The sequence below is a fragment of the Phocoena sinus genome, chromosome 1 (assembly GCF_008692025.1).
Source record: "Phocoena sinus isolate mPhoSin1 chromosome 1, mPhoSin1.pri, whole genome shotgun sequence".
NCBI lineage: Eukaryota > Metazoa > Chordata > Mammalia > Artiodactyla > Phocoenidae > Phocoena > Phocoena sinus.
This window is the reverse complement of record NC_045763.1, coordinates 5,355,786-5,378,919: the sequence shown is the minus strand read 5'-3', so window position 1 is coordinate 5,378,919 and position 23,134 is coordinate 5,355,786. Positions and strand designations below refer to the sequence as shown.

At 49.9% G+C, this 23,134-nt stretch overlaps 1 protein-coding gene across 6 annotated transcripts in view; it reads right to left on the bottom strand.

The window, feature by feature from the left end:
• The window catches only part of CAMTA1 (calmodulin binding transcription activator 1), an 897,244-nt gene that overhangs the window by 440,159 nt on the left and 433,951 nt on the right, over nucleotides 1-23,134 (bottom strand). For all 6 annotated transcript variants that reach the window (XM_032640933.1, XM_032640940.1, XM_032640959.1 and 3 more), the window contains one exon: nucleotides 5,050-5,185. In XM_032640933.1, coding sequence (XP_032496824.1) covers nucleotides 5,050-5,185 — 136 coding nt within the window. The remainder of the gene's footprint in view (nucleotides 1-5,049; nucleotides 5,186-23,134) is intronic.

The following is a 23,134-nucleotide window of genomic DNA, read 5'->3' as shown; positions in this document are numbered from 1 at the left end:
TGCAAGCAAGACACCTATTTATCTTACGGCTGCAAGCAGAGCTGAAAAGATCTGACATCGCCACGAGGCAGACAGTTATTTCATGCCCTGTTAATTCCTAATGCGGTAACTACAAAATCATTCCTACTTTTAAAAGAGGTGCTTTTTTTTTTTTCCCTTCTTAATACGTGGCCTAAGTGTCCAAATAAAGAATATCATTTCTAATGAGGCCATGTCCAAAAACATAACCTCGCCTGCCACTTCCACATTCAAGACGGGGCTTTGAGCTTTCAGGCACTTAGTTGAGAAGTCAAAGCAGCTTTTCATTCTTTCAGGCAGCACCAACAGGTCAGCAAAACCAAACTCTCTCTTCACTGCTGAAAATTCTGGTCAGAGGCAATGGCTGGCATTTCTGCTGGGCAGATGGTCCAGGCCAGGGGGTACCTGTCTACCTCGGAACGGGCTCAGTGGGGAAGGATGCCTTTCTCCATGCTACCCACAGTCAAGCCAACAGCTTCTGTGCAACGTCCACGCATCGGTTCCAAAGGCAGGACGTCACGGCAAGGCACGCCTTGTGATCAGAGCAGAGAGCCTCGTCCCCAGGCGGGGGGGAGTGTCTGGTCTGCAAAGGGCTGAGAGAGATGCTCACACATCACAGTTCTGGGCCCCTGTTGCTGTAAATCATGTTAGCCATTTTTCAGCAGCCTATATCTCTGCCCATCGCTCGTTTCCATCCCTATGCCCTCACTGTCCAGCCCTCACCAGCACCTGGTTCCCTGCGTTTATGTCGTTTCTTAAGACCAAGTCTGCCTTAGGCAGCCCTGCTATGTGTTCGGTCCAGAGCCTCGTAAGTCTTCCATCCCAGCCCTCATGACCCCGCGATAAAGTTGCGTGCTTGATGTTTTCTGTCCCCATGAGAAGGGGAGTGCCCTTGTTGACATCACTACATCCTCAGTACCTCTCCCAGTGCTGGTGGGTAGAAAGCATCCAACAGCTGGCTGATGAACGAAGGGTACGTGCTGGACTTGACCCCAAACCCCGCCAGAATGCCCAGGGCAAGTGCTCACACTGTAGAGCCAGGCGGATCTTGGCTCACGTCCCAGCTCTGCATTGATTCGTGGCGGGATGTGGGGCAAGAGAAGCCCTCGCAAGGTGCCATCTCTTCATCTGTGAAACGGGTGTAGTCATATGTACCTGGTGTGGATGTTCTGAGAAGGGTCGAGTGAGATGGTGTACAGGACATTTGTAAGCCTGTGGCCAGGGGTGGCTCCTGTTATGGGAACCCAGCAGTGAAAGTGCTAGGAAGTCGACAGCCTGGATTCTGAGACACCCGGCGCTTTCAGGAGAGAGGGGTGAGGGAGGACAGGGCAGAAGACAGCCCCGCAGCCTTCTGGGGCCAGAGAAGAGCACCATGAACTTGAAAAGTACTCTTCCAGCTTGGCCCAAAGAACAACATCTCCTTGGACTGACTTCACCCAGCTCATCCCACCCATGGCGTGGTGATCCTGGAGACATGGGGGCACCAGGTGTGCCTCTCTGCATTCAGGAAATGCTCCCCCCACCACCAGAGGTCCTCTCCCTGCACACCCCAGGCCCCAGGTAAGCAGGCATCAATCTACCTGGAGAGCAGGACCCGCTTCAGGCCTGCCTGCTGAGATTTCATCTCATGAAATGTTGACATCACAACCACCTTCTTTTTCCTCCCTGCCAACCTCTGTCATGCCAGGAAACCTTATTGAGCTGGCTTCTCCTTGGCTTATAGACAAGACAACTAATCCCGGACCTAAGAGCTCATCAACTTCAAAAGCGGCTGCCCCCATCCTGGGCCTGGATGAGAAAGTCAATGTGCCTTTGAGTTGCCGTGAGTAACCAAGGGCCTCGGCCTCTGAGAACAAAAGAAGCCAGACCTCTGAGCAGTTCTACGAACAGGGCTGGAAGCTTCCCTGGCCTGAGGGAAGGCTTACAGCAAGTGATATGTTAAATGGTAGATCCAAATATCTATCATGCCCTGGAACTGTGGAAACCAGCTGGCGTGGTAGAAAGTCACAACTCCAAGACCCTGGACAGGACTGTCTGCCTCACCCAGCGGTAGGGGCAGCTGGCTGGCACCGTACCTGGCATGATATATGTACTAAGTCAATGGGAACCACCTGACTGAATCCACTGAAGAAGGAAGCAGAGTCCAAACTGGGAAGACCCCCGCCTCCTGTGAGATGCAAAACCCATGTATATATGCATTGCAATCTCCCGGGTGGGAAGGCCCACCTGCCTACTGTCCCCTGCATGACAACTGGGCTTCCCAGCCACTGGTCCAGATCAGAGCAAATGCAGGAGAAACGTCGCTGATGTGTGGGGCTGCTCTTGCCAGATAAATCTTCCTTTGGGGCTGTTTAAAAATCGTGCCCATGGTAGACAGTCCACAGCAAAGGACATCCATGAACACGAGAATGAGCTCACCCCCACGAATAACCAAGAAAAACCCAAGTTCTCCTCACTCTCCATCAGCGTGGGAGAGGGCGCAGAGGTAAGGGTCATTCTCGGTGCTGGTGGGCAGGTAGTTAACACAGCCACTTGGGAGCCATTTGACAGCATCCAGTGGAACTGGAAATACTCAGACCCTACACCCAGCAATGCCAGGTCTGGGTTGCCCACGTGCACAAGCAGACATGGGTGAGAACGTTGACTGAAGCATCGTAACATTGGAAAACTGGGAAGAGCCCAAAAGTCCACCGACCAAGGAGTGACTCAAACGCTTATACACTTGAATACTATAGAGCAGTTCCGAGGGAAGAGGGGATCTCAGAATCCAAAGGCTAAGAGAGAAAGTTAAGCTAGGAAACACTATGTTACACACACAATCCCCCCCCCAACTTTAAGAGCTTAACTTATGACCCATCTCACCCAGGAAGCTTCTCTGACCATCCCAGCCCACTCTGAACTCCCGGGACACTTCTCTTAAACGCTCAGCCTTCTGTACTCCTCAGTACAGATCGTGACTTGTAGGTATGGACATGGCTACCTCCTCGATTTGAATGCGAGTCCCTGGGGCAGAGAACACGGCTCCTATTTTCTCAGTAGACACCACAGGGCCCTGCACAGAGTAGGGGCCACAGTCAACATCTGCTGATCGACTCAATGGGGCAGCTCCCCAAGCCCAATGGGAGCGGCCACCACAGTTCACACCCACCTGGGGCCTCACTCTCCAAGAACCTGAAAACACACCCCTTGTGTTGCTGCTAAAGTCCCTCCAAGCCCGCCTCCCGTTCCTACTGCCCTGCTGTCGCTCACGTCCAGAAAGTCATGGAAACCCCGCACTGTCTTGTCCATCCCCTTCCTCGGTGGTCTGAGGGTCCAGGCCGCCCCCACACACACGTCTACATGTTAGACTGCAAGTGGAAGGCACGAGTAACCCCGAACGTAAGTACGGCCTAAGAATAACCATAAATCATTCTGATTCCATCCAGTGAGGATTCTAACTTATAACAGCAGGGAAGAAAAGGAACACTGTGGCTTTTTTTTTCCCCCTGGTCTTTAGCTGCTGCTGAGGAAGAATCCCACCCTGCTGTTACTTACAACCAGAAGTTCCTGATTTACATAGTACAGGGATGAAATATACCAGAGGCCCACAGGCATGGGGGCTGATGGCGAGGTTCGGGTGTGAATTCCCACAGCACAGTGGCCCCTCACTTGCCCCTCCCCCACTTCGCGCTTTCTATCTATTCCTCCATCTAGGAGGATACAAGCAAAGCCCCACCTCCCTCAGTTTCGGTAACAATCGCTAATCTGTTTGCGCAATCACCAGTCACAGTCCTGGAGCTGGGTTTGGAGCGGCATGTTCTGGTAACGTGCATTTGAATGTTTCGTGCGGTTGCTTCTATCACGCTGTGCAAACACTGAGCCCAGGAGAACACAGGGAACTGGGATTTCTCCTATCCCGCCTTTTTCTTTGTTCATCATCATAAAGCATTGTTACTAGGTGTTTAAAAAAAAAAACGCAAAAGCATAAAACACAGGTTATCTCTCTCTGTGGAGCAACAGAATAAAAGCCACTGGAAGCTATTCTAACAGCCGTAAAAGCACATGATTTTGATATAGAGGAAGTCATAATGATAAAGGGCGTCACAAAGAACGTCAGCGTGGAGGGTGAGCCGTTGAACTCGAGTGGGTCCTGGAGATTAATCCTGGCACACTGGAGGACCCAACACACCAGCGGACTCTGGGAGCCCCCTCTCTGACCACTGTGAATTCCCAGGTGGCTCACAGCCAGCTTCCCAGCTCCCAGGGAAGATCCTTTACTAGGATCACCAAGGAAAGCAGAGAGAAGTGGGTGCTCACTAACTCACCGGCCAAGAATGCACCACGATTCACACCCTCTCTCTCCCGCTGTGACACATGGCTCAGGCCCTCAAACAACGGAAAAGAGGAACCGGGGGACGTCTCCATGGCTCCTCCAGAGTGAGAGCACGTGGGGTCAGGACGATACCAAGGAAACCAGACTGCACCCTGTCCTCCCGCAATCTGGAGTTTGCACAACATCCCCAGATGCTTTCTACTGTGCCCACCTCTGTCCCAGCCCTGCAACATACCTTGTTATCCTTAATACCTGTGAGTTCCCTGAGGTTGCAACACCCAGTGGGAAACGGAAGGGTTTGTGAATAGAGAGAGGGAAGCCAGGCTCTGGTTGGGGATCACCACTCCCACGGGATCCGCTCAACAGAGGCGTCCCTGGCCACCTCAAGAGGGAGATGCCTTACACAGCTCCCTCTTTCCTCCCAAACTCTCAAGGCACTGGAGGCTCCCTGCGATTCTGCAAGAATCTTGCTGATCCCAGTCTGTACACCAATGACTCTCAAGAAACAGGAGCACCTTAGTTACATCTGGTTTCAGGGAAAACTTAAATGGCGACATAGGGTAAAAAGTCAGGAAAAAAGAAAAACAACAAACAGGGTCTTGACAAACAAAATACTGCTGACAAGAAGTGCCTGGCATCGAATGACTCAAAAGCAGTTCCATCTTATTGCAGCCCGGAAATGCCATCTGCAGAACAAGGGAGCCTTGTTTGCTCTTTACCTCTACTCCCTGGACCTTCAGTTTCATGTGGTCCTCTCTGGTCGTTTTCCCATCTTTCCTCTTTTTCCAGCAATACCCATCTTTCCTGTATTTCACTTTCTTCCTGTTGTAGAGGATCATTGAGCCATTCTGCGGTCTGGAAACAACAAATGGTTAAGTTACCAAGAGAACCGAGCAGAAGAAAAATGTATGAAGAAAGATATCGTAGACCAGTAAAAGTCTCTACAGAAGAGCAATATTCCACATTTGCTGGGACATAATTTTTCACCTTTTATTGCAGCTCCCTGGATTAACCATGTTTTTTTTTTTTAATCATAGATAATTTTTATTTTTTTATTATTTTTTTAACATCTTTATTGGAGTATAATTGCTTTACAATGGTGTGTTAATTTCTCCTTATAACAAAGTGAATCAGCTATACATATACATATATCCCCATATCTCCTCCCTCTTGCGTCTCCCTCCCACCTTGTTATATTCTTTTTTTTTTATATATCTTTATTGGGGTATAATTGCTTTACAGTGGTGTGTTAGTTTCTGCTTTATAACAAAGTGAATCAGTTATACATATACATATGTTCCCATATCTCTTCCCTCTTGCGTCTCCCTCCCTCCCGCCCTCCCTATCCCACCCCTCCAGGCGGTATGGCCATGCAAAATTTGCTTGTGGATTTGGTACCTAATGAATTAAATGTGTCAATGATAGGCTTAAAAAACATCCCCTTAGTAATATCCACGATCTAATCAGGATGTATGGTGTGGGAGCCCGAGCTCTGCCCTGAAAAGTAGGAAAAGCAGAAAGAACGCAAAAAGAGCCGGGAGTGTTATGGCAGCCGGCAATATCTTATCTCTTGTAGAAAGATTTTCTGCACATTTTTTAATCCATCACCTAACATTAGTAAATAAATAAGTTTAACGCAGACACTAGATGACTACGTTAAGAACAGACCAATGGAAAAACTAGTCACTGAGGCCAGACGCTCTTGATTCATTGCCTGCATTTAGATTCCTACTGGATGTGGAACAGCCCTACAGCCCTTCTCCCCAAGCAAGCTAAGTACCTGATTCTTTCCCAGTTGGGCTTTAGTTGTGAACGGGCTCAGCACTTCCAGGCAGATTTGTCTATTCGGTCCATGACCACCATATCTTAGAAAAATAGTTACCCACTTGCTAAATGCTAAGAGCGGGATGGCCGTTCTCCGTGCCGTTTAAAAAGAACAAAGAGAATCTTGAATTTCCCTAGAAGACCCCAAGCGTCAACCACAAAGGGCAGAGGATGTTTACGCTCATCCGTGTAGCTGTAGCGGTGACAAATTTTGGTTTGGAGACACCAAGGAGACAAAGAACTAAGCTCCCCTGGCAGCTGAGGGCAAGTGCTATGGTAAACCTTACAGAATAAAGCTCCAGCAGCTGGGGGCAGGTCCATCCTTTAAGGAAGATGCCCCCGAAAGCTACAAGACATGGCGCACCAGCCCTAGCCAGCTGTGTCACTCTCCGCCTGAAGGCTCAACACAGAAAAAGGAAAGGTAAGTGATCTGTGCACCCAGGGGACCACACAGGCCTTCCAGCTCCTTCCTAGCCGGGGTGAGAGAGCTCCTGACACAAACAAGGCAAAGGAAGTGGTTTCTTCTTTTTCTTTTTTTAATCAATAATTTTTTATTGAAGTATAGTTGATTTACAAGGTTGTGTTAATTTCTGCTGTACAGCAAAGTGATTCAATTATACATATATATAATTCTTTTTTTAAAATATTCTTTCTCATTATGGTTTACGATAGGATATTGAATATAGTTCTCTGTGCTGTACAGTAGGACCTTGTTGTTTATCCATTCTATATATAACAGCTTACATCTGCTGACCCCAAACTCCCACTCCATCCCTCCCCCACCCCCCGCCCCCTTGGCAACCACCAGTCCGTCCTCTATGTCCGTGATTCTGTTTCTGTTTCATAGATAGGTTCCTTCTGAGGCAAGTCGGCTCCTGTTTCTCTGCTGTGGCAGAGGTGAGAAAGCAAGCAGCCAGTCTTCCCCGGGGCTGGGGCAAGAGCCTCCATCCCTTTCTTTTCTTTTCCTTTGAACTATGGGCCACTTCACAGTTGGGCACAGAACGTTCGCTATTGATGTCTTACTATTCCACTGTCTGTAGGGGAAGAAAAAATCACTCCAGGTTGACAGCAGCTAATTGTAGTTCCCACCCAGCACCGTGCGGTTGGTTTGTGTCGATGTTGGTTTCCTCCCCAAGTCTGCGCCGACTAAAACAATGGGGAAGCAGCTCCATGCACTGTCACAAGCTGTCACCTGACGGTATCTGTCTCGCACTTATGAGTCTGCACTGAAAACCTTACAGTTCTTTCATTTCTGAATGGCAGGAGGGCTGGAATACGGTCCCCACGGTGCCGGCCCCTTTCCACTTCAGCCCCGCTCTAGGTACAGGCACCCAGTCTTCAGAGTGCTGTGAGTCCTCTCACTCCCTAAAAGACCCATTAGAAGGACCCCAAAGTCCAACGGCTGTGCTTAAGCCACTGTCCAAGGAATAAGCAAAGGAAGACATCTCATCAAATAGACGGGCTCTGCTTGTCTCGCCCCCTCCAAACAGGAAAGAAGACACCCACGAGAGTGTTGCAGGGACTCCCTTGGTCCCAGAAAGCTCATCTGCTAGAGAAGACAGGACATTAATCCAATCCAGCTTCTCGTGAGCTAAGACAGGAAGTCTGATTTGCTCCATCCTCTTGCCCTGTCTAAACATGGTCAGTGAACCTCAGCAGTGTCTTCAGGCCAACTGTCCACAGATCACAAACGGTATGACCCAGAGAGAGGGGACGCCCCCAGACACCATCATATCCACAGTCAGAATAACAACGGCACCCACCCGAGGAAACCCATCTTCCTCTGGTGACCTGCCCTTTGCGTTCTGGGAGCGTGAGGGGCCCTGTCATCCAACACTTTCAGTAGGACAAAATCCCGCAGGAGACCAGAGTGTCCAACTTAAATGGCCTTAATAAATGGAATCATCATTTTAACTTGCAATAATGAGCAACCTAATAGTGTTTAATCTGCCACTCGGATTTTATTAGAACTTGCTCTGCTCTGCGTGATGGGGGAAGGTCCCTCCCCGCACAGTTCACGGGTCCCGAGAATGGCAAAGGGAAAGCTAGACAGGCTGCATGCAGAGGGGCCCACGTGCCCCACGATGCAAAGGAAGTGAGGCTGCGCCACCTCCCAGAGCACAGTCAAGAGCAAGTCGGCACTGGTGGGAGGGATCTGAGGAAGACAGGGGGCCAGAGCACTGCCCTGGGGAGAAGGAGAGGTGGGCCAGACCGTGCGAGAGGGGGGCCGTCAGGGGAGAGCTTTGATAAGTTTCATGACAGCATGAAAGGGAGCACCTATCTGAGAAGAGCAAAGAAGCAGGAATGGAGTTGAGGACAGAAGGTGATGGCAACTGCAAGGACGAGGCACAAAAGTCCTGTCACATGACAATGTCACCAGCTCCCAGTTACTGCTAGCGCTGGGGGAGCACGCCACGTGTGGCCTACGTCTGCTTCTATGTCTACATCTGCATCTATATCTACATCTACATGTCTACGTCTACATCTATATCTACAACTACATCTGTATCCAGTCTATATCTACGTCCGTATCTCCATCTATGTCTATATCAATGTCTACACCTGTGTCTACATCTACCTTTATGTCCACATCTCTATGTCTATATCTACATCTATGTCTACGTCTACTTCTGTATCCATGTCTATATCTACACCTGTATCTCCAATATGTCTATATCTATGTCTACACCTGTGTCTATGTCTACATCTACATCTATGTCAACATCTCTATCTATGTCTACATCTACATCTATGTCTATATCTACATCTCCATCCATGTCTACATCTACATCTGTATCTTCATCTCCATCTATGCCTACATCTATATCTGTCTACACCTGTGTATCTATCTACATCTATATCTATGCCCATACCTACACCGATATCTATGTCTACACCTATGTCTGTATCTGTATTTATATCTCTATCTACATCTACATCTATGTCTCTATATCTCATCTATATCTCCATCTATGTCTACATCTATGTCTATCTACATCTGTATCTACCCCCACATCTATGTCTACACCTATGTCTGTATCTGTATCTATATCTACATCTATATCTGGATCTACACCTATTTCTATATCTATGTCTGTGTCTATAACCTACATTTTTTCATCCTCACAGCAACCCTACGAGGTAGGTATTATTACCATCCCCAACATAAAGATGAGGAAATCAAGCCTTTCTAGCCAGAAAGTGACTGAGCAGGATTCACTTGGAGTCACTGTGACTCTCCAGAGCTTCCTCCAAGGCATGGACTGGGGGGCCAGTCCCGGTTTGAATCCCAGTTCTGCTCTACTGGCTGGGTGAACCCTGATGCCCTGAAAGCACCCCTCACCCAATGGACGGGGATTTGGTGGGTGGCCTCCCAGCTTCCTCACTTCCTGTCCGGGTTGGGATAACACAGAAGCCATCCAGACCTCCTCGCCCCATGGTTAGGATAACTCTAGGTACTCTGTACCGCCTAGCACTACCATATGACCCAGCAATTCCACTCCTGGGTTTATATCTGAAAAAAACAAAAACACTAATTCAAAAAGATACGTGCACCCCTATGTTCACAGCAGCATTATTTACAATAGCCAAGATATGGAAGCAACCTAAGTGTCCATCACAGATGAACAGATAAAGAAGATGTTGATATCTATACACAGTGGAATACCAGTCACAAAAAAGAGTGAAATTTTGCCATTTGCAGCAACATGCATGGACTTGGAGGGCATTATACTAAGTAAAATAAGTCAGACAGAGAAAGACAAATACTGTATGATATCACTTATATGTGGAATCTAAAAAATACAACAAACTATTGAATATAACAAAAAAGAAGCAGACTCACAGATATAGAGGACAACTTAGTGGTTACCAGTGGGAAGAGGGAAGGGGTGAGGGGCAATATAGGAGTAAGGGGTTAGAGGTACAACTATTAGGTATAAAACAAGCTACAAGGATATAGTGTACAACACGGGGAATACAGCAAATATTTTACAATAATTGAAAATGGAGTATAGCCTTTAAAAATTGTGAATCACTATATTGTACACCTGTATCTTATATAATATCGTACAACAACTATACTTCAATTTAAAAAAAAAAAGATTCATTTGACAATTTCTGCAACGACAATAACAACAACACAAAAGCCCACTGGGATTTTGATAGGGGTTTCATTGAATCTTGAAATCAGTTTGGACATAATTGCCATCTTAACAGTAGTGAATCTTCCAATTGCTTCCTATCACAAAACATAGAATCTCTCTTCACTTATGTAAATCTTTAATTTCTCTCAATAAGACTTTGTAGTACAGGTTTTACACTTTGTACATTAAATTTATCTAAGTACTTTATTCTTTGTGATGCTATTGTGAATGGAACTGCTTTCCTAATTTCATTTTTGGATTGTTCATTTCCACTGAAATAGAAATATGATTGATCTTTGTATATGGATCTTGTATCCTATGACCTTGCTAAACTTATTTATTAGTTCTGATAATTTTTTTGCAGATTCTTTCAGATCTTCTATGTATATAATCAAGTCACTTGTGAATAAATGTTGTTTCACTTCTTTCTTTCTATTCTAGATGCCTTTCATTTCCTTTTCTTGCCTTATTGCACTGGTTAGAACCTCCAGTACAAGGCTGAATAGAAGTGGTAAGAGGAAACACCCTTGTCTTGTTCTTCATCTTAGAGGGAAAACATTGTTTCACCATTAAGGATAACATGAACCATATCAAAGACTTAAAAATCATGTGAAAAGGACCCAGGAACCAACTAGAAGAGGCTCCCACTAACCAAAGATGGGATGATTTGAACATCAATAAGAATAGTAACAATGGATTAAAACACATTAAATACGTTTAAACCCATAAGTTCATAAATGATCTTAAAGAACACAAAAAATTAACTGATTATTGTTGGAGGATGGTAGCCATGCAATACATTATTTTGAAAACTAAAAAAAGAAAGAGAAGGAAGGAAGGAAGGAAGGGAGGGAGGGAGGGAGGAAAGAAGGAAGGGAGAAAGAATCAGGCATTTATGCTACCTTCCCTGTACAAACTGTTCCTTTAAGTAGCAAACAGCAGAAGAGAGGACTTTCCCTATAAAAGTGCTCCAGACAATAAATGAAGTGAGAATTAAAATATCACCATTTTGCAACCTCTAATGAATTAATGGATTATCAACAGTGACTGACATCACAAAAGAGATACAACCAGATAGTATGTGTCCCTGATGGAAGAACATTTTGCTGTAAGCAAAAAACAAAAAACAAAAGGAACTTGAAAGTATTCAGGCCTCTTGACCTAACTACAACTTTACAAGATCTACAGAGGGCAGGTGAGCACAGTAAAAAAGACAGGGGGACATAGACAGCAAAATCCAGGCTGTAGGAAACTCCATAGGACAAACAACCTGGATTCTTCAACAAATTCAATGACAAAGAGAGTAGAGTGGGAAAAGTAGGAATATACAGATTAAAAGAGACAATGAGATACATCAACCAGTCGCAATGTGTAAACCTTACTTGAATACTCAGCCAAACAAACTGTGAAAAAAAAAGGCATTTGTGAAACAACTGGAATTTCGAACAGTGACTGGATACTTAATGACGTTTAGAATTATTATGAATTTTTAGAGTGATAATTATGGTACAGAAGTATTTTTGAAAGGTAATCATATGTAGAGAGAGAGAGATATAGATATATGTGTTTATATGTATTAGAGATACATACTGAAACATTCACTGATGAAACAATACAGTCTAAGGTATGCTTCAAAATAATGTGTGTGGTGGGGTCTGTGTGTGGATGAGACAAGACTGGCTATCTTCCGTCTATCAGAGTTGAGAGTGGATGATAAGTATACTGAGTTCATTATACCAGTTATTATACTAGTCACTATACTAGTCTTTCTACATTTGTAGATATTTGAAATTTTCCATAAGAAGAAGTTTTTAAAAAGAGGATGCTGATGGGATTTGGAGTGAGCCCTAGGCAAACCTTAAATCTTGGCTCAGCTCCTTATGAGCTGTGTGACCTTGAGCAAATTACCTGATCTCTCTGTTGCAGTAGACATAATGTACGCAAGGTGCCCAGCATGCTGCTGGCCATAGATTACATGTTCTTCATGACTAATGATGATAATGAACCCGGCCCCCTTTTGCAGGGTTCCCTGCAGGAACCAATGATGGGACTTAGGAACTAATGAAATGGCACATTGTGGGGGTGCTTCTGGAAAACCCACTACAGGAGGGCCCCCCAAAACACTTGGGGCGCACACATATGCATCCACCGCTTTAGGGTGAAATATAGTTTTCAAACTGGGTCGACAGACGATGATTCATAACTGAAAGTCAGAGGAGCGATGTGTCCTTGACAGGTTTTGTGCGTGGATATTAAATAGGAATTTATGGCACAACTAGGGGGTGCATCCAAAGCTAGGTTAATCCTATAAAAGAAACGGTCTGGATACTCTTTCCAGTGCCTGACTCTAAATTTAGAAATCGGGGTACCCCAAACAGCTCAGGTTCACAGTCCTTCCTCTGAGAACCTCCACCTTCCCTGTCACTAACTGACCATTTCCAGGACCTTGACAACCACCTTAAAATTCCATGCAGACAATTGAGACCCTACCCACTCCAGCAATCCCTGGACTTCCTCAGGTGCCAGTCTGTTGTTGGTCCATCCCTCCGGCCTAGAGGCAGTGGATTTTGTGCAGTAAGTTCTATTCTGGTTGACCAGCTACTGCTCCATTGAATTCACACAATCTGTTCCTTGCAGCTTTCCTTGGAGAACAGATGATGTCCTCGTTTCTAGTAGGACCCTGAACAAAGTCTGGGTGGCTTCTAAACAGTGAACATCTCCAAAGAACTTCCCTCTCCCAGCTGGAACCCAAGCCCTGGGCAGACTCCTCCTTCCTTTTCCTTGCCTTTGGTCGCATCCCTCCCACCGCAAGGCACATGGCAGGGCCCGGCTACAGGGAAATGCTGTCCCTGCATTTCTAACGGCCTCCAAGACCTGACCCCAAATGTAAAACAGGCCCCTGTGACAAGCACAAACCGCACTGTCCTGGAGCCATGGATGCTGGCCCTGAGGCAGCACTAAATCTCCATTCCAGTGGGCAGTTAGGAAATGAGAAATGCCACCCTAATTACGGCTCACATATTTATGTACCCACACCTTTCTTTCTGATCTTTCCAACATGGAACGACCTGATTTAAATGCACCATTACAAGTACACAGCCTGGTCCAAAATGTCAATAATAAGCATGGCAACAATTACTATGACAACAAGCAGAGGCTCTATTTATTGTGTGTCAGACACAGTGGAAAGCCCTTTACACCCATTTCTCATCCTAATCCCACAACAACTTTACTGGGTGGGTATTGTTCTCCTCATTTTACAGATGAGAAGGTCTGAGGCACAGAGAAGGGAATTCACTTTTCCAAGGTCACACAGCTCATAAGGGCAGAACCAGCGAGCTACCCACTGCACCCCCTTCCTAGCAACTTGCTATAAATTCCCAGCACATCCCAGCTACCCTCTCTCCTTCTCTAGAAGCAATGACCCAGGGCAATTTTAGAGCCCACAGGAACTGTTCAATACTTCATACAAAGGAAGGATCGTTTGAGCCTGATTTAAATTGTTCCTATAGTTCTTCCTTTTGTTGCAAGGGGAAGAAAGAAATCTGGAAAAGGCATGTCTCCCCTGCTTATCTCCCACACACACAAACCCATCGAGAGTGGTAATTGATGGCTAGAGCACAGCAAGGTTATAGGATGCCAAACGGAACCCCACGATGCCACAGCAACAGCCCGAATCTCATGCGAAGGGGCTGGTTTATTAGCTTTCAACCTGGCCTTTACTTCTGACTTGTTTATAGGGTCTTCACCATCTGGGGGACAGGGAGCATGGAAACCGGTGGGAAGCAGCCCGTGCCCTCCCCTCCCCCGCCCCAATCTGGCCACTCCGGGCTATTTATGGAATGATCAGGAAGAAAGGGCTGTCAGGCCTGGCCCGGGCCGCAATCTGCCAGATATGAAAACCAATTGCTTTTCATAATAAATTCCAGCTGGAGCCATAGAAATACTAAGGATGAAGAGAAGGTAACACCAATTTGCTTTATTTGATTAGCTCCGTCTTAGGCTGTCCAACCCCGGCTTCTTTTCATCAGAGTAAGGGCAAATTGAAAATCGTAAAAGAGGCTTTCTTATCAGGGAACAAATGACTGGGGAGATTCACATGCCTAAGAGCCCCCACCGTGAGCCACGCGGCGTGGGCGCTGCGCCTGCCGGAGCTGGTTGAGATGCGCTGATCCCAGAAGCCGGGCTTGAGGACCTCTCGGCACCTGCTGTCACTTTCCTAAATAAAGGCTGAGATGACCCCAGCCTACCCACAGCCAGTGCGGATGTGGTCGGCCTCATGCAGGCCTCACCACCACCCCTGAGGAGGCCTGCGGCCCACGGCCCCGCGAGGGGACCCCCAGGCGGGCAGCCCCCAGACCCTCGTCTCCACGGCCAGCAGTCTCCGTGGAGGACTGAAAGCAGGATGGGGGCAGCTCAAGCTTCCAGAACTCAGAGGCAGAGCCAGTGTGTCTTTCCCAAGGAAGGTTACACGCAGGCTGCTTCATTTCAGCGGTGGCTGGAGGTCACAGAAAAGAAAAGGCTGCGCAGACATGGGGATGCTCGTGACCAGGAATCACTCCAGGGTAAATCCTCGGGGACTCATTAGTGGCTCCATTCCTAGAGCTCCCAGGGCGCTCGGCTTAAAACTCTATTATGACATTCGGTGATTTATTCAACTAATATTTATTGAGCAGCTATTACGGGCCAGGTGTTCATGTAAGGCCGCTCTAGGTGCTGACGGGAACAGAGGCGACCAAAGCCCTGCCTTTGTAAAGCTCAGGGAGGAAGAGCCTGGGGGTGGATGAGGGGCAGGAAGCACTGGGAGTTGCAGGGGCACACCTCTGGAGGTGGGGGGGACAGGAGACACCAGTGAGTACGTCCTATGACAGCTGGCAGTGACGGGTGACAGGCAGCCGGGAAGACCTCTTCCAGGACGGAGCATCTGAACAGAAGCCTAGAGGAAAGCAAGGCCACCCCCAGGGAGGCTCCCCAGGAAAGAGCTTTCTGGTATAGACAGCAGCTAGGTCGGGGCTTGAGCAATAGGCTTGGGACGTGGCTAGAGGGTAGGGAGCAAATGTGGGCATGCAGGCAGAAGATGAGGCCAGAGAGCAGGGCGGGCCTGGCTAAGGGGTCTTGAACGAGGGTGGATTTTGTCTGAAGTGTGAGGAAACACACAGATTAACCAGGAAACAACTGTGTTACCTGCCAGGAAGGAGAAGCGAGGTGTCTGGATTTTAATGCAGGAGTGACCCAAAACACAAGGCGACATAAACTCTAAAGCTCCAACATTGGTAGATGCAAGGAAGAAAAAGTAGATGGTACACAAGAGGGTATCACAGGGGGCGTCTCAGCTAAGCTGGGGCAGGGGGGTTTGTGCCCTCCAACCTGCAGCCCCCATCCCCTATAAGAATTCTGAACTTGACCCTCAGGGAAATGGGAAGCCACTGAAGGTTTTAAAGCAGAGAAGTGGGGTGACCACTTAGACGTGGCATGTCTGGCTCACCCAGACTGGCTTGTTCTTACGCCTCCTCCCCCATCATAAAATCTTATAAATGTTCATCCAATGAGTGAGGTAATCAAGCAACTCTGTGGTTGGAACAAAGGAAATCCTCTCTCTTTTCTCGAAGACAAAACATACAGAAAACATCCCTTACCATTTAAAGTGTTTGGCCTGTTAGAAAGCAAAGAAAAATGGTGAGAGAGAAGAAATGGCTCAATACTATTGGGAAGAAAGCAGACCTTCCATTCCTGCCTCTGGCTGCAACCCAGGTTTGGGAGTCTGAGCCTGGAAGAGCAAAAGAAGGCATTGCTCAGATGCCACCCGGTGTCTGGGTCATGTTCGACCCCACCAACATCTCATTTGGCCCTAAATAGAGCTGGGCACTTCCACAGACCCTTTCTGTCATTTTCCAACACCGCTATTTTATTAATAATCCAATGTAAATCTAAGAGAAGATTAATGTGTCATCTCCTAGCAGGAAGGACTGAACATCTCAATGTGACGGTCTGTTAGAGTTGTCATTTATCATTAGCATGCAATTCAAGCCAAGCTTCCCACATTCTGGTGGGAGCTTTCGAGACAATGAATCTCTGGGAATTAGCTTCTGGTCCAATTATTCCTGTTTTCCCCCCCTACCCCACACCTACCTAAGAGATAAATTCTGTCTCAGTGGGAGGGAAAAGAAAAGGGGGAGGAGGGAGTTTGCTATTCTCCTTCCTGGTTGAAATCAATTTTTCTCAAGGAGACAAGGCAATATCCATTTTGTGAGAAGGGAATATACAGTTGTACACTAAAGACCGATAAATGGAGCTGTTCTCATGAAAACTTCCTCAAATCAAATGTAGGGGAACCTCTTAATGGGCTTTGTTCTTCTTTTCCATAATCCATAACTATTAAGAGAAAGATGGGCAGAGAGAGGATACTGCCAAGCGGGCAGCCGTGTAAACAGCAGCCAGGGCCACCTTCCAGTCTGACCCGAAGAGGTCACTGCAAACACTGGTCTCTCCATCCACTCAGCACACCGTCTCCCCTCCCGCCAGGCATCACTGGAGGCTCTGGGGATGCAGCGCAGCACAGACAGGCCTTTCCTGTTCCTCAGGGAGCTTACAGTCTAGCAAGGAAAGCCATCAATCCAAAAAATAACTACTAACAGATAAGTGCTATCAAGAAAATAACCCAACGGCTTCCCTGGTGGCACAGTGGTTGAGAGTCCGCTTGCCGATGCAGGGGATGCGGGTTCGTGCCCCGGTCCAGGAAGATCCCACATGCCGCGGAGCGGCTGGGCCCATGAGCCATGGCCCGCTTACCGCAAAAGAAAAAAAAGAACCCAAAATAGGAATTCTAGGCATTAAAATAGACTTGTTTTGTCTAGGAACTTTTTAAAAAATCTTCAGTGAAAACCAGAAAAATGCAGTCGGGAGTAAATCAGGCTTCTGGTTCCAAAGCGAAGATGACAGTCAGAATGGACACAGCTTCTGGAGGCAGTGGCCGGCTCCTCCTGGCCGATGGGACCCGGGCACGGTACCTGGGAGCCCTGCCCAGGCTGACAGCCGGGCCCGTGAGCGTCCAGGGGCCCTTCCACCGTGAATGGAGCTCAGACCCAACCACACTGTGTGCTCCAACAGTGCAGCCCACCTCAGCCCACAGGCCTGTGCAAAGGGCTGGGGGCTCCAGGTCAGGGATAGAGCACTCAGCCCGGGGGTCCTTCCACGGGCCCTGCTCTCTCTGCCGGGCCCCCCACCGTGAGGGAGGTGTCTCCCCACCATGCCAGAGCCCCACCACGTCCTCCACCAGCACCGCGTGCAGCCCCGTGGTGACACTGGGCAGGCCGAGCGGTCCCTGTTCCTGTAGCCTCGTGAGGGTAGGGACCCCGCTTGTTTTGTTTGAGCTCAAAGGATTCTCTCCTTCGACCCACACCACCCCATCAGGTAGCTGCTCTTAGCTCCCCGTTTCATAGAGGAGGAAGCCACGTCTCAGAAGTGACAAACGACTCAAGGTCCCAGAGCTGCCGAGTGGAGCCCGAATTCAGCTCCCGGGCTGGCGGACGGACGGACGGGGCAGGGAGCTACCACGGCCTCCCCACCCCCATCTCATGATTCGCAGTCGCACAGACTTCGACCACAAACCTCACGGCACACGTGCACTGGCTGAGGACGTGAGGAGCGCTGGGCCCCTCCCTGCCCGGCGCGCACCCCCCAGCCAGCCTGTCCCCCGCCTTCCCGTCTCTCCTTCCCGCCCTTCCTCTCCTGACCTGGCCTAGTCGGCTTCTGACTACTTCCCAACTTCAAACCACCGTCACAGGGCAAAGATGTTGCCTGGCAGATGCCTAAGGGCTCTGAACCAAGACCACCTGCCCCACCCAGGGAGGGGCACCCGCCGGGGACACATTCAGTGCGCAGACTCAAGTGCTCCCCGAGTTGGGAGCGAACAAATCCTCCTTTTGCGCACAAGTGCCTGGGGACACGGCTGTGGCTCCTATTCTGCCCGCCCTGTCCCGGGCATACAGGGTCCCTCCTACTCTGGCTACGAAAGGCTCCCCCCCAGCGGCGGGCATGCAGCTGAGTCATTCTGAGCTCGGGAAGGGGACCCTCTAGCAGGAAGCACGCTGTCTGACCACAGCAGGACAGGCTCTGGTGGCCTAAGCCCTCAGATCTCAGGGAAGCCGTGGGCATGGTGCCCGGGGACTGCGGGACACATCCTGAAACCATCTCAGCTGCCTTTCGCCCGGGCCCAAGAAATGACGAGTCTCTGGCCGACCTCGCATTGGGTCCCAGGCAGAAAAGCCCAGGTGATAACCACCGACCCAGGACTTGCAGCCCTGCCCTCCACCTTGACCTGAGCCATGGCTTTTCCCAGCACAAGATGCAAACCCCAGCAAACGCAGCTGGGGTTAATAACAGAATCAGGGAAATGACCTCTGGTGCAGATGGAGGGGTGGTGGACGTTCCAGGTGGCAGGAGACGGCAGAGAAGGAGCTTCTCCATGAGGAACAGCCAGCCTGGGGAGGGCCCTGTGGGAGCAGGGGCGGCCTAGAGGGGGGATGTGGCCACAGGGACAGGATGGGGGTGCTGAGTGGCCTTGGGAGCCTGGGGGCCAGAGAAACAGGTCAGAGAGCATAGCACGGGGCCAGAGCTGGAATCTGTCAGTTTCCCTCCAAGACGTTTTCCTTCCCCCCCACCACCCCCACCCCTCGGTCCTGCTTCCTGGAAGCTCCCTTTCATTGCCAAGGCATCCTTTAGTTTTCCAGGCGGGCCCACCGGAACCCCGCCCCCTGTAGGCCCTGCCTCACTGGCACTTGAGGGTGTCATACATTTAGTTTTGCCTTCTGGTTCCTTGAGAACAGGGACCATGTCTCACAAGTCTCTACAGACTTGCGAAAAGTCTGCCCATGCAAGTGTCAGGCCTTCAGGTGGTGACGGTGGCACGGACAGGGAGGTGACACTCTGCTGGGTCGATCAGACAACCAGCCCTGAGCGCCCGCGTCCCCGCCTCACCGCCCTTCTCCCCCCAGACCCATGAGTCGCCTCGCCCCCCCTTCCTGGACACTGACAGCCCCGACAGCGCCTGCTCCAGGGTGACAGTCCCCACACTTGGGGACACACGGACCCACACACTTTCAGTGCCCCCCAGGAACGGAGCATGCCTTAGCCTGGCATCCAAAGCCCTCGGCCAGCTGGGCTCAGCCCGCTTGGCCGCCCTTTTCCACAGGTGGCCTTAAGCCCCAGTGACCCCCAGGGTCATCTGCACAACGTGTCCCTTCAGGCCTCCGCGTCTCTGTGCAGTGTATCGCCTTAGCCCAAAGTCCCTTCCTCCCTCCTCCGGCCAAAGTCCAAAGTCCTGTTTGGCTCTCGGGGGCCCGTCTCCAGTGTTGCTGCTGCCACCTCCCTCCCCAGCATCAAATTAAACGTGGCCCCTCAACGCCCCCCCCCCCCCCCAGAGCATAGGGTCCCTCAACCCGACCCCTCCCTGCACGGGCCCTTGTTTCATAACAGTTGGTTCCACATGTCTGCCTCCCCAGGAGGCTGCAAACCTTTGGGGGAGAGCCATATCCTTTTGTGTGTGTGGGGGGGGAGGTCTCCTACAGACCTCAACGGTGTGTTAACTCTGGAGGGTCTCCAAAAAGATCTCCGATGGGTTTCCTGACTGGGGCTGGGAGCAGCGGTGACGTGTAAGGACCTCCTCAAGCCCCAGTGGGAGGCAACATGTACCGAGTGCTAAGTGAGTCTTGGAAACCGTGTGACATGCATGCACCCATTTGATTCATGCGATGACCCTGTGCAGTAGGTCATACTGTCACCTGTCTTCACAGTCGGAGGCCCCAAGGCTCACAGAGGTTAGACAATTTGCCCAAGTCCACAAGGCAGGTACGGGTGACACCAGGATTTCCGTGTAGGTGGGTCTCACTCCAGAGACGTGTTTTCACAACTGTCCTATGCTGTCTCCCTCGGAAGATGGTTACAATTTTCACAGAGACTCAAAATGCAAACCAAACCCTCAGAGGCCCGGGGAGGCTCTAGTCCACCTCGTCCCCGACCTGAGTAGCGTATGTACCCCTCGGTGCTAAATGCCCCCATGTCCAATGCACATGCTCCCCAGGTGGAAATGCACAGTCCAGACTTTCCAAAGAGCTCTCAGCCCTACCGTCGAGTTGCAGGGCTGCACCATCAGAAAGACTCGTCTCTGACTGTCATTAATTACAACGTGAATGGTGCTGAAGGTGTGTTGCTCAACAGAGACTTCTCGCCTACTCTCTTCCAAGCTCGTAAATCAGAAGCCTATGGTCTGATGGCCGCGATGTTCCCCTGATCATCTCACTGCAATATTAATAAGGCTGTTCAAGGCAACTGGTTCCTTCTAAATCGTCACATAAAAATTCGGTAAATGTCAGACACATCATTTAATAGAAAACGGTGTTTTACTGTCAGGGGAGGTAGGTGGCTGAGAGGATGAGGTAAAGGGTCCAGAGACGACCTTAAGAGAGCTCTAGCCTGGCGCTCCTGACTTGGGTCCTTCTCGCCTGGCAGGCGGCAGAGCCCACTGTGTGCAGGACACTGGGCAAGGGCAAGGACTCCTGGGGGAGGGGCGGGGTTAGGGTTAGAAAGAAACAGTCGTTCCAGTCCTCAGGCAGCAGATAATCTTGTTGGAGCAAGAGAGAACCCCTCACAACGCTTCCTGTCCTAGCAAATCACTACCCCCATTGTAGGAAGCTGAGAAACTTCCAGGGACACTGGCCCACATATAAGCAACTTGACGTTTACAGAGGGATAGGCTCCCGAAAGCAAATTAACGTCGTGTCAACTGCTTATAAAAGGACGGGGAGGGAATTCCCTGGCAGCCCAGTGGTTAGGACGCTGAGCTTCCACTGCAGGGGGCCTAGGTTCTATCCCTGGTTGGGGAACTAAGATCCCTCAAGCTGCAGAGCGTGGTCAAAAACAAACAAACAAAAAGCATGGGGGCCGGTCCTACCAATTGGGGTGGACAGAGGCACAGAGATAAACACACAGTGACATTTGCTGCAGCCTAGTTTACGACGGAGAAAGTGCAGAAACCACCTACAAATCAGTGAATTGCTTTGGTGAATAAATCACAGGATATTGATATAATGGAATAGTATACAGTTATTAGAAAAGATGGTGTGCACCTATATTTATAGACGTGGAAAGAGTTCCATGAGTTTAAAAAAAAACCAAAAAAGCCAACTGCAGAACAGCACATACAGTAGGACCTCATTTATGTAAAATCACTTCTATACCCAGCACCTTATATGTCTACACGTGCACTTGAGGAAGGCAGAGGAGTGAGATTCTCTAATGGTGACCCTGGCTGTCCCCGGGGAACAGGGTTTCAGAGGACTTACGGGAGTTTTATGAAGTAAAGACTGTTCTTCAATGAGCAAGGAGAGAAACCTGTTCATTTAAATTGAGTGAGGGCTTCCCCGGTGGCGCAGTGGTTGAGAGTCCGCCTGCCGACGCAGGGGACGCGGGTTCGTGCCCCGGTCCGGGAAGATCCCACGTGCCGCGGAGCGGCTGGGCCCGTGAGCCGTGGCCGCTGAGCCCGCGCGTCCGGAGCCTGTGCTCCGCAACGGGAGAGGCCACGGCAGTGAGAGACTCGCGTACCGCAAAAAAAATAAATAAATAAAAATTAAGTGAAAGGAGAGGGGTTGCCGGATTAATCAGTGAGCGTTAACAGAGCACCCACTGTGCCCAGTTCGAGTGGCACAAAAATGAACACAACTTAATCTTTGCCCGGAAGGATCCACAGGCAAGTGGAAATCGCAAAAGACACGCAGATGATCGACATTCTGGGGTGGGGGGCAGGCGATGATGCAGCAGCAGGGAGTCTGCAGTGGAGGCAGCGAGTTCCGTGTTATCCCCCGCTTACGAGAAAGCCCACCCCTGCCCACCCCCTGCTAGCAGGTTCCGAAGAGGCGGTGTCTGGCCTGGAGGAGAGTTCTCACTGAGCACTGATGTGGGGACAGTGAGCTTGAAGTCGGCAAAGGAAACACGTTTACTCAGAGCGGGCCGTGGACCAGGCACTGGGGGGACCCGCCATACTCCTTATACCGTGTGATGGAGCCCACAGCAGACCCGTGGGGGTGTGAGGACCTCAGCCTTGGAGGTGAGGAAACGCAGCCTCAAAAAGGCTGCTTTGCTGGCCGGGGCTGTACGGGGATGGGCGGTGGGGCTGCACTCCAAACGGTGAGGGAGCCAGCTTCCCATCCTCCACCAAGAACACGTGGCCTTCCTTGAGGGACAAGAACCCCCTTTGCACTGGACAGGACTCAGAGCCCACTAAAAGCCTGTACGTCTCAGATTGTGACCTCTGGAGAGGAGACCAAGGCAGATACGCGAAGCCCAGAAATCACGTTAACTGTCCTGGGATTCTCTGTGTTTCTCTGGGGTAGTTAGCTGCCTGGCACATCGCACTGGGGTACCAACCTCACCACCACTCCTGCGTGGCTTGACTCCCCGGGAAGGGGAGTTCCAAGCTCCAGAAATCCAGTGCCTTAGAAACTAATTCCTACTGCTAGTCAGAGAAGTTCCTGGGATATTGTTGCCGGGCTGGGGGGGAGGGGGGAGGGGGAGGAGGGGGCTATGTGGGAGAATAAAAGATTTGACCGTTAGCGAGAAACTGCACCAATGTGGGGCTTCCCCTCCAGCTGGCACCCTTTGGCTCCCTCCTGACACTCCCGGACTCTCCTCCAACCTCCTCATGGGTCACAGAGCAGGAGGCCCTTTCAGCCATTCCACTGGCTGCAGGCTGATGGAGACACACCTCGCGTGAGTCGAGGCTCATCACAGCGGCAGCTTGTGCAGACAGGCAGCAAGTGAAGCTGCAGCGTGGTGGGCAGGG